The sequence below is a fragment of the Condylostylus longicornis genome, unplaced genomic scaffold (assembly GCF_029603195.1).
Source record: "Condylostylus longicornis isolate FDR11 unplaced genomic scaffold, ASM2960319v2 ptg000003l, whole genome shotgun sequence".
Taxonomy (NCBI): domain Eukaryota; kingdom Metazoa; phylum Arthropoda; class Insecta; order Diptera; family Dolichopodidae; genus Condylostylus; species Condylostylus longicornis.
Genome location: NW_026577972.1, coordinates 241,096 through 253,559, shown reverse-complemented (window position 1 = coordinate 253,559; position 12,464 = coordinate 241,096). Strand labels below are relative to the sequence as shown.

Sequence of the window (12,464 nt, the reverse complement as noted above, 5' to 3'; positions counted from 1 at the left end):
TCAAAAAATTCTTTTCTAGTCTGATCTGCGTTTTTCAATCCTTTACTAATCAAAAAGCAAACCCGATGCATTGCGATGAACCTTTTCTTTTTTGTCACCGGAATATGTATAATAGTTTTCACCTGTTGATAAATCGACAGTCTTTCCAGTGGATTTCACTAATACCGATGATATCAATTTTTAAACGTTCTATTTCTTTTTCTAGGTTTTTTAGTTTTCCCTCTTGGTAAAGACTTCTCATGTTCCAAGTACCTATTTTCTTATTGTGTTTTATCTTTTTTATTGATATTGTGATACTATCTTTCATGGAAATGTTTTTATGCAATGTTGATGAATTACTTGGGATGTTTACAATGGGGTGGATTTCAGTTGCCTTCCCAATATTCTTCCATTTTTCTTTTTTTTTATATGTTGATTAAATTCGTGGCTAAATTCGTTCTATATGTTGTTATCGTTTGATCCAAAGGTCTTGTTTCGGTTTACCGAGTTGCTTTAGTATCTGTCGTCTCTCTATTATGCTTATGTTTAGGTGTAATACTATTAACTTCCTCTGGTGATCTAAGTGTTTTGTTATTTTCTTTTTCTTTGTTTAAATTACTTTCACTAAACTCAATTTTCTTGTCGTCCACTATGAGATTTTTTCATTTAATAATTATTTCCTTCCCTTCTGCTATCAACTGCTACTTTGCTCCGTTTAATTTTGCGTGTGTTGTTCTTTGGTTAGTTGTATAGCTGCCTTTCATATAAAAATTCCAGCCCTCAAGTGTTTTTATATTGCCCAATATTTCTTTTTTTTTTAGTTGTGATACCAATGATACTAATACCGCTGGATTTTTCTTTTCAGTATCGTTTGATTTTCTACCAATTCTTTTCACAAAGTTCACGTAGCCCTTAGAAATGGGAACATTTACTACAGCCTTGAAAAAATGCAGCACTATTTCTAGTAGCTTTTCTCCTTCGTTTTCTTTTATACCTCCAACTATTAAATTGTTTTTTCTTCCCGTTTGGTCATTGGTTTCTTTTTCAGCTTTTTGCTCTTTTTCCTTCTCTTCTATTATCTTTTTTAAACTTTCAACTTCTTGTTCCAAAACTTGAATGCGTTCGTTTGCTTACTAAGTTTCATTGAGCTCTTCTTTAACCTGTTAAGAGATTATGTCGTATATATACGTCAATTTCAAAATTTAATTTTTTAGTTAATGTCGTATATGTGCGTCATGCAGAAAAAGAAAATTGCATTTGCTATGAAATTTAAAGTTAAGTAAAAAACGAAAATTTCCCTGTTAACAAAATTTCGTAAATTCGCGTCTTCGCTTGAAATTAATTCTGCACAGTAAATCGACCTGAGTAAGAAAAACTAATCGCTTAACAGGTTAAGTTCAGTTTTAAGCGACAAGAAATCACTTTTTAAATTTTTAAACTCGTTTTTGAATAGTTTCACTAACTCATAGTTCGTATGTCATACAAAATTTTTTTTTTTGATACTATATTTATCTTTCTCTAAACGAGTTACTACTGCTCTTTACTACTCTTAGACACTACACTCAACCTCCCTGCATCCAAGCCTCTTTCCAATTTACTCACTGCGACAAATCGCAATTCAGCTTTTATTTCTGTATTTTTTGATCTTCATATCTTCATAAACTTTTCAATGCTATAATATCCAATAAAAAAAACACTTGTGTATTAAATTAATTTTTGGTTTCATTCGCCAAACTTGTCACACAGAATTTTCATTCTGCAGATTTCACAGCTCATTCGCCTAAAATTTAGGCAAATTCGCTAATCATAGGACCTAAAGTCAAAACATGAAGAAAAAACATAAGAAAGTTCTAATGATCTCCTGTCCTTTATTTCTTCATTTATATCCAGTTTATATTTCCCAATAAACCATTACAAAAGTTTAAATTTAAATTGATTAAAAGAGGCTGCTATAATTCGTGCTGGTGAGTCCGCTTAAAAAAATACTTTGATAATTAAATAAACAAATTGATTAAGATTGAATTAAATAAAAAAAATTCTGTTTTATTAAGTCAAAATTCGTTTCTTATTTAAAAAAAAATTGGGAAATTCGAATTGGTTTTTTTTACTCTTTGGTATTCATATCTTTAACGTGTTTAGACGATTTATAGCGTTCATTATATAGACATATAGTTTGTATGTTCATAATATATTGTCATATTTTTAATTTTTAATAAAATAATATTATTTGAATTTTAAATAAATATGTTATTATGGTATGTCAAAGCTTAAAAGATGATTAATTAGTTAAAATATGCTTATATATGCTTACATAAACTACATAATTATATTAATAAAACATTACATAATATATTAATATACATATAATTATATATATGTAATTTAAATAAATAATTTATTAAAACAATATAAAAAAATACTATTATAATCATAATTACTGTTTTACATAAAAAACAATATAAAAATTACATTTTGCATCGTAATCAAAATATTTAAAATAGAATATATTATAAGATTAAGCAAAAAATTAACTTTAAAAAGCATTTTAAAAGTTCAAAAATAATCCTCTAAATATAAGTTTTTCATTTCAAGATGAATCTAATGGATTGAAATTAATAATTCAACAAAACACTCCAAATCTACAAAACGTTGTTACAAAAAATTAAAAAAAAAATTTTAATTGTATACCAAGAAAATGTTTATGTAATTTTAAAATAAATGTAATTTTAAGATACTACTATACAATTAAAAAACAACCATATGTGGATTTGATCGGAATTCAAAGCAAACCGTTTAAAAATTCAAATTTATTTTTAACGCTCTATCGATCTTACTTGTACATTCTATGTTTTGTTGAAACACTTTATACAAAGAGTATTTATTAGAAATTTTCAGCATGACTGCTATATTTCGATTCAATTTAAGAAAGTTTCAACAATATCAGAGATCATTTAATTTGGGTTTTCATTTTTTGATGATCAAATTTATGAGATCATATACAATTTCTCTAAATCTATTGAACAATAAAAAACATTTCAAATTATTTATTAATGCTAAATCAAATAATTGAGGATTTGTAATTTCCGCGAAATTTGAAAAATTTTCAAATAAAACTCAATTTAAATTTAATTGTGAATTTTTAGCTGCTTCAAATAATTGTTTACCAGTTGATTCTATCATTGTTTGCAATGCTTCAACACGTTGTTTTGCCACACATTTTCTTAGAAAAACTTGAAATAGATTTGTTTCATCAACATTATCCATAACATATTCAGTTATTGTTTGCGTTCCGCTTGAGATATTTGCATTTTTAGTATTTATTGTTTGCTTTGGATTTGTTGTCATTCGCAATGATTTTGTTTTCGTTACACCTGTTGCAGTGATCGTTGTTTCTGGTTGTAATGCTAAGTTCAATGGTTCTGTTAAATTTTCACTGATATTTTCTTCAACACCATTAATATTATTTTTATCATCATTATCAATTTCATTTGTATTATTAGTATCATGAATTTCTGATATCAATTCTTTTGATGTTTTACGAATAACAAACTTACCAGAAATCGAAACCTCTTCAATTGGTAAACAATTTAAAAACGATTCGAACGAACGATCATTATGTAAACTATGAAGCAGTTCTGAAATGAAAAAAAATTAAGTTCGATACATTCATTTTTTTTTTTTGTGAATTTTTGTTTGCTTTAATTTTACAAATCTTCGAGACTCACCATCTAAAACTTTTTGATATTTTTCAATTTGATGTTCAATATATTTTAATGACTTATTAATATTTTCATTTTCAATTTTCGTTTGATTTTCTTGGTCTCCGCTTTCATAACTAAAAACATTTTTGTTTGTTGTTATTATCGATTGCTTTTCTGTCATCAATTCACGTATTTTTTTTATTAATGTTCTAAATATTGCACGAAAATCATCATTTAAAATTTTATAACATTTACCATATTCATATAATACTTCTGGATAAACAATTGTTAAAAAATTTATAGCCGAATCCATTGGTAATAATATTGATATAAAACTGTCAATACCAGTTAAATGAGGATTTTTTTGAATAAATAATAGGAAATCATATAAAATACAATTTGTTTTAATGGAATTTAATAAGCACTAAAAAAAATTAAAACAAAAGAAATATAATAAGTAAATGTTAGCTTGATTATGTTATTTAGTGTAGTTCTCTTACTTGAATTTTTAAAGTCCACATAACAATTTCATCAGTATGCCCAATAAAATAATTATTTTTAAAATGTTCCTTTTTAAATGGTTCCATAAAATTTAAATAATTTGGTCTCTCATTTAAGCATGCAATAGGTCTTATATGATCGTTAATATTTTTTAAAATATCAATATTATCTATTTTATTATTTTTACTATTATTATTTGTGTTACTATTATTATCATTATTAATATTATTATTGGAAATATTTAATTTTTGTAGTAAATTGTAATTTGGTAAAATTTCGGGAATTGGTTCATAATCGTTTGTATATAAATTTAATTTATTATTTTGTAAATTGAAAACTTTATTGTTATTGTTATTGTTGCTATTTAAATTATTATTTTTATTATTATTACTATTATTATTATTGATATTATTATTATTTTTATTATTATTGTTGTTATTATTATTAATATTATTATTATTATTATTACTATTAGCATTGTAATTATTATTTAAAATTGACCTTTTATATAATTTTATAGTCGCTAATTTATTTTTTTCATATAAATTAATCAACTCATCAATATATTGTATTCTTGTTATTATTATACTTTCATCAATATTATTAATGTTATCATCATTTAAAACAGTTTTATTATTTATTGGATAATTGGAATTTAATTTGCATTTTTGTTTTGTTGCCAAATTACCTAAATATAATCTAAGTAATAATATAAGAGATTTTATTTCTGGTTGTTCTATATTCATTAATAAAACGTTGTTATTATTATTATTATAATTTAAATTCTGTGTTATTATATTGTAATTAATAATATCCTTTGCTTGTTGTTGTTGTGTTTGTATATTATTACTTGAACTAGGACTACCACTACCGTAATTATTATCATTTATGTTATTTAAATTAATAACATTACTATTATTATTACAATTAATAAAATTCAAATTATGTTTTGTGTGATTATTTATTTTAAAATAATTTATTAAAATATTATCAGTTGAATCATCTGGATTATCGATACTATTTTGTGGTGATAATGGTAATGAAGTTGCTTCTGTTGTTGTAATTTTTTTCGAATTATTAAAATAACTTAACATAATGTTATTATTCGTTGATGATGGTATTATATTATCAATATCATTAATTTCGGATTGTAAGAAATCATGACAGTAACAACTTAATATGGTTTCAAAAATTTTTCTTGCAATATCATTATTATTAATTATCAAATTATTTGTTTTGTTATCATTTTTACTACTATTTCTTATAATATTATAATTTTCAACATGTAAAGCAAAATAATTAACAAACAATTTAATTATAAAATTAATCCGAAGTTTATTTGTTGTACATAAATAATATAAGAAAACATCACTAATTGCTTCAATTAAACACGTTTTACTTGTATTAAATAATATGCGTTCAGTAAATTCCGAAAATTGTTCATCATTATAATTATCTGGATTAAAATTATCATCAAATATTATATGCCAAGCGAATTTCAAAGATAAATATAATTGATGTCTTGTCATTTTTTCTATTTGTAATAGTGATTCTTCATATTTTTTCATACGGCTTAATGTTAGTGAATATAATAACATTTCGTTGTGATTACTGTTATTAAAAGAAAACAAAAATGTTTTAACATATAACTTATGTTATGAAAAATATTAATTATTTTATTTACCTTGATATATCATTTGAACTTAGATATAATATATAATTATCAATGTTACAATCTAAAAATGGCATAGATTTTAGACCTAATACACCCAATGAATTTCTGTCATACACATAAAAATATCGAAATAATTCAAAACCAAATGGTATCATTGCATTTATTTCGTCATTATTTACTGTATCCGATTTACTTATTCCTAAATTTGATTCTGTGTCCTTGATATCTTTCTTTTTTTTTTCATCCAATACAGATGATTCGACAATAGTATCGTGTGATGTTTTTGAAATTTCTATCACTGATAATTCTATGTTTTCTGAATCTTTATTTGATAATGATGACGAAGATTCTATAGTCTTCATATTGAAGAACTTCAATATATCGTCATTATTAATATCTTTTGGCAAATTTTTTTGTAATATTGGCATTATCATTTCATATAAAAAATCACTATCTGGTCTTTTTCTAGCAAAGCAATTTAAAATTGTTTTCATTGTATGCGTTAAACCAATCATTTTATTTTTATTATTTTCAATATTGTTTGCAGTTAAATAATCTGATGATTGAATTTTTAAATTATTAAAATATGTTTCATATATAATTTGCGGTAACGTCTCGCTCATTCTATAATAACCGATTGCTTCCCCGTATTGTTCCTCTTTATCTAACCTAAAAAAAAGAAAATACGTACTGAAATTTCTCATCAAGAATATAATACATTTATTCACATTTTCATCGCTTAAATTAAAAGTATTATTCAAAAGTATTGTGGGCTTAAAATTGTAAATTTCAAAATTGATTTTAATTAGAAAATTACAAATATTTTTGAATAATACTCTATCACCTCATATGATACATCTAAGAGAATGTACGTAGAAAACAAGTATATCAAAATTTATATAACTTTTTACTTACTGTATTATAATATCAGCTAAAAATTTACAATTTCTTTTAAACATTGCATCAATTTTTGTTAAATAAATTTCATTATAATTGATATCTAAATTTTTGGCTAATCGTAGTATTATATTTGCTTCGGTTAATAACTCATATACCAAATCATACTTAGCTTGTGTTACATTTAAACTATTAATATCATTTATTAAATAATTCAAATCGTTTATTGTATTATCAAAATTATTTATCAAATTTGTATTATTAACATCATTATTTTCATCTTCACCATAATGTAATTTCATACAATCATCATTGATATTATTATTGCTTTTTATAAATATTGATTTACCATTCTTTAATGTTTCTCTAGCTGACATTTCTAAATCGTCAGCTAAGCGTATTGCATCTGGCATTTTTAAACTATATACGGTCCATTCAAATGAATTAATTTGTTTCATCAATTTACTTGTTGTTGTATCTGATGTTGTCATCATTGACGACGAGAATTGTGACGCTGATGATGATGATTGCGACGATGAACCAGATGACATTGATATTTTATTATTTTTTCGATTATTTGTATATTTTTTATTAACTGCATTAAATTGAAAATATTTACCATTAAGTATGCCAACAACACTAGCACTATTATTGATATTAGTATTACTATTTTTATTTGTATTAATAATCGATATTACATCAGATGATGAAGTATGAGTTTTATTATTTATATTATCATTATTAAATGTAAAGGTATTATCAATAACTGATTCTTTTGAATTAATTACTGTTATTGATTCCATATCTGTTATTGTTTTTGTAGTGTCCATTTTTGTTGAGGATGCTACTGTTGTTGTTGTCGCAGCTGCTGTAGTTGTTAATGTTAATGGCGGCAATGATGATGTTGTACTATTTATTACATCATTACTACTAGTATTACTGTAATTGCTATTACTAGCAACACTATTACACCATTCCACTGGGCATTTTGATATCAATATTAAATATTTATTTGTTTTTAATACAAATTGTATATTACAAAATGAATGTAATTTCATACAAAAAATTTGCATATCTGTTGTTGCTGAAGATTCATTGGGAAATGGTTCACTTAACATTGGATATTCATAATAACTTGAAAATAATTTATGGCCAATACGTGATGTTACTGTTTCAATTGTTTCACGAGTAACAGCATGTACGACAAAATCTGATATTATAATTGATATTACTTGTGCAGTAAATTGATATTTTGTCAATGATTTTTGATTTTCACGATACCATTTGCCATGATTACAAAATTGATATAAATAGCCATCAGCAGCAGTTGTCGTAATTATAAAACTGAAGCCAATACAATCAATATAACGTTTTGATTTCATTAAATCTTTTTTATCAGTATTATTATTATGAGTATTATTATTATTATTATTATTATTATGGGTATTATTATTATTGTTGCTGTTATTATTACTATTACTTGGTATAGCAGTTGACGATGACGACGATGTTGTTTCTCCACATTCGGTTTTTGAAAATGTTTTATTTAATTTTGTTTTATCATTGCTTTCGTAATTATTATTACTATTATTACATTTTTTATAAATAGATTTTAAATCGAAACAAGTGAAGGTCTCTGGGATTTTTATATAATTTGAATATTTTAATGATGCCATACGTATTTGTAACATTTTTTTTATTTCATATTTTTTTTCACTAAATTTATAATAATTATTATAATTATTATTATATACTTGATTCATATTATCATTATTGTTAAAATTATAATGCTTTTCATTAATCAATTTAACGTTAATATCATTTGATCGTATTGGATGGTCTTCAATTGTTAAATTTTTTACATCATTTTGTTTTGCTTGATATTGTTGTTCATTCAAAGATTTTTGTCTTGAAGAAATTGGATTATTATTGTTATTATTACTTTTTAATGTTGGCATTGAATCACATGTTGAAATTAATTCACAGTCTTCCAATTCAGAATTTTGAACTAATAAACCATAATCGAGAGATGGTGTTGATGATGCAGATATTTTTTTTAACAATTTTTTTATTTTTGAATCATTTTTACTGTCATTTGCAGTTAATTTTTTAATGTTATTGTTCTTGTATTTACTATTATTATTATACTCTAATGAATCAGTATCAATATCTTTCTTAGTACGGTTTATATCCTTTTTGTTATATTCAATATTTTGTTGTTGTTGAATAGTATCATTAATCTTATGTTGTTCATCATCAACTACTTTAATATTAGGATCATAATTATTATCATTTCTATTATAAATTAATATATCGTCGTCATCATCATTACTTAATGTTGCTGCAATGCTTAGTTCAGTTGTTGTTGCAGTTGTTGTTGTAGTGGTTGTGCTTGTTGCATAACTGATACCATTATAATCTTCATCATCGTCTAATATTTCATCAAAATCTATTTTTGTTATAATTGAAATTAAAGTTATTATTAATATCAGCATTATGATTACTGTTGTAATTTAAAATACTAGTTAAATTAATGTAAGTTTTTGAATTACCATGTTGTTGTTGCTCTTGTTGTTCCCGTTGCTCATGTTGTATTATTTTAAATACAATACATTGTTTTTTATTAATGCACGCAATAACATTTTCAATAAGTGATATTTGTGTCGGTAAAAAATTTAATTCTAAGTAAAATGGAAATTCAAAAAAGTCTATATAATTGAAATGTTGTTGATCATTGGTACATTCACGAAAATTAAATAAATATAAATGTAAATTTGATTTAACAAGAATATTTCCAGTTTCCTGAAATGATAATTTGAAAAAATTTCTTTTAATTATATATGCACAAGACATATTTATTTATTTGTTTGTAAATACCTGACAACAATTAACCATATCCGGTGGTTCATAAACTTCCAATTCAATAACTTCAATTCCATTTGTAACGTTAACAGTTGGTGTTACTTTTGATGCTATTCTAGGTACTATTAATGGCATTTCTTTATTATTCTGAGATTCACTATCTTTTTTTGAATTATTTTCAAAATATTCCAATATATTTGAGTAAATTAATACTTTGCATATTGAATTATTACTATCATCAACGGTAACTTTTGATCCATGATGATTTTTATTGCTATTTGATCTACCATTTTGGTGATTGTTATAATTTTCTCCGAAATCATTCTCAAAATTAAATTTTTCCAGGCTAAGAAGATAATTACCTGCAATAGTTTGAATAAAATCATTATTTTTATTAATATAATAATTTTATTATTTGTAAGTATTATAAAAACAACCTTTAATTTTTTACCCATAAGTTTATTTCATTATTATCCGTATTCATAATTAATCATTAGAAATTACAAAATCATAATTAATTTAATATAATTAAATATAATTCGTAACCTTTCGTTCTGTGAAATTTTAAACTGTTTATGCTCTTCTGTACTTTTTATTACACATTTTACTACTGAAAAAATTTTTCAATAATTTACGCTGGTTATCGATACGATTCCAAAAGTTTTATTAATTACAATTATTGCATACGGAAGCTTAGCAATTTATTTTAATTCCATTTTGTTATATCGCTTTTAAAGTAATTACATCAGAAGATGTAAACGGTCAAATAAAGAAACTTTTAGTGAGCAGTTTCTTTTAATGCTTGTAATTAAAGAAATATAGAACCAATCCTATAAAAGGATTGAGTACATTTAAAAAAAATAAGTATATATGTACATGCTTATTATAAATCACATTCAAAATAAGTATGCATGTATATAGTAATTTTTGGTTTTAAAAAGATATTGATAATACCCCAATATCTCTAACTTACAATTCAAATTTAATATGTTAAACAAAATACAATCTAATATGAAAATTTACCTTGTTTGCAAAATATCATTTCCTGTATATCACCTAATGTAGCAAATATTTGTTTGTTTATTTGATTTTGGTTTGAATCTGAATTATATTTTGATTTATCATCACTTTTTGCTTTATCAGTTGCTTTTTTGTCTTTATCCAATTCAATTTTCTCATTGTCTTCTTTGATAAACGATTGTTCTTTTAGTATTGATGATTCTACCAATGGTACTGATGAAGTTAATGATTGATTTGTTAACGATGATGTTGAAAATTTTGCAATATTGTTCGATAATGATGAATGTATTTCTGGTGGCGGCGTCGACAAATCTGATGATATTTTTGGTGACGACAAAGTTGATAGTTTATCTAATAAATGTTGTTTTGCTGATGTTATGGGTGGTGATGTTAATGGCGATGATACTATTGGTGGTGATGTTAAAGGTGGTGTTGCTGAAGATTTTGCTGGATAAATTTCAATATTGTTTGGAATAAAAATATTTTGCTGTTGTTGTCTTTCATCAAAATCATAAATTTCAATATATGATTCATTTGCTATGGCAATTTTTTTATCACCTAATAGTGTTGCCGTTTTAATCTCACCAGTAATACCATATGTTGTTTGATTCTCGAAATTATATGTTTCAAGAATTCGCATTTTGAAATTAAAATAGTTTTGAGTTTTTTTTTCTTATTTTTTTAATTATTTTATTTATTTATTTTTTCCTGTTAAAGAAAAAAGAAAAAATAATTAATTATAAATAATTAGATTTGATTTTTTTTAAGACTTTTCAAAATAAAGCTAAGAAAAAATTCGTTGATCAATTTCCGAAAAAAAGTTTTATGTGTAATATATAAGTTTTATTATATTTTATAATTATATACATAATAGCTTTTTTAGTTATCAGTATTATTACATAATTATGTGATTATAACTCTCATTCCATTCGTAAACTTCTCCCCTTGTTTTCTCCCTGTCAATTCTCGATAGATAGGTAATTAATATCGATATGTAGGTAGTTTATTAAAAGATACCACTCCTATTCGAATTGTAAGGAAATTTATTTAAATATAATTTAAACATAAAAAAATGTGAAGGTACGCGACTTCAGCCATCTTATTCTAATTAATAATTTCACCTTCCATCCTTCACCCTTTATTAATAATTTTTGTGTTATAGAATTCAATAAATTATATTAATATTATTGTTTTAAAATTTACTTTTAATTTTTTTTAATTTTAATATTCCGTTTAAAACAGCTTCGTTAACGGCTTTAATAGAAATGAAATATATAACGGTTAATCCTTTTAAAATAAGATATTGGCTTTTTTCTACTCTCCTTTTTTTTGTTTCTCCTTTTTTATGCTGTGCTATCCTATCCCATATTTTTTATACTTTTTATTTATTTCTTGATTATTTCATTTTAATTTTCTAACAACATAATACACACATAATGTATAATATTCTGAACACCAATGCCTCGATTTACGACGTTCCACAGCGATATTTCATCATCATTTTATACTTTACATTGCGTAAAAAATTTATCTTATATCAAAATGCAAGGAAATTTTCGACATACACTGAAAGTTCTAAATTAAATCTTAAAAGTCTCACACATATACTTAGAAATCTACTCAACTAATTCTTCAATATTCAACATATTTTTAATATGCCCCTCTTTTAAATTATAATATTTTTGCAACAGTTATAAAAAAACTTTAATACTTGCAGTCATCATAGTATCTATTTTCTAATTCAACAAAAAATTCATGTGATTTATGTGATACAAACGCGATATATCATCATAGTTTTTATCATTCACACACATTTTTCTGAAACCTAT

At 23.9% G+C, this 12,464-nt stretch overlaps 1 protein-coding gene across 2 annotated transcripts; it reads right to left on the bottom strand.

The window, feature by feature from the left end:
- Window positions 1–2,462: 2,462 nt before the first annotated feature.
- Window positions 2,463–11,336, bottom strand: LOC129606457 (putative uncharacterized protein DDB_G0282133). Of its 2 annotated transcripts, XM_055516802.1 has the most exons (9): window positions 10,639–11,336; window positions 9,631–9,977; window positions 9,306–9,555; window positions 6,772–9,202; window positions 5,866–6,525; window positions 4,181–5,792; window positions 3,936–4,104; window positions 3,705–3,814; window positions 3,474–3,614 (listed from the first exon to the last, which is right to left on the bottom strand). In XM_055516802.1, the coding sequence occupies exons 1-8, from the start codon at window positions 11,273–11,275 to the stop codon at window positions 3,750–3,752; spliced, it is 6,171 nt and encodes a 2,056-aa protein (XP_055372777.1). In that variant the 5' UTR covers window positions 11,276–11,336; the 3' UTR covers window positions 3,474–3,614; window positions 3,705–3,749. The 2 variants fall into 2 exon arrangements, with proteins under 2 accessions (XP_055372772.1, XP_055372777.1); XM_055516797.1 differs by having other exon boundaries at window positions 2,463–3,614; window positions 3,705–4,104.
- Between the last annotated feature and the right edge of the window lie 1,128 nt (window positions 11,337–12,464).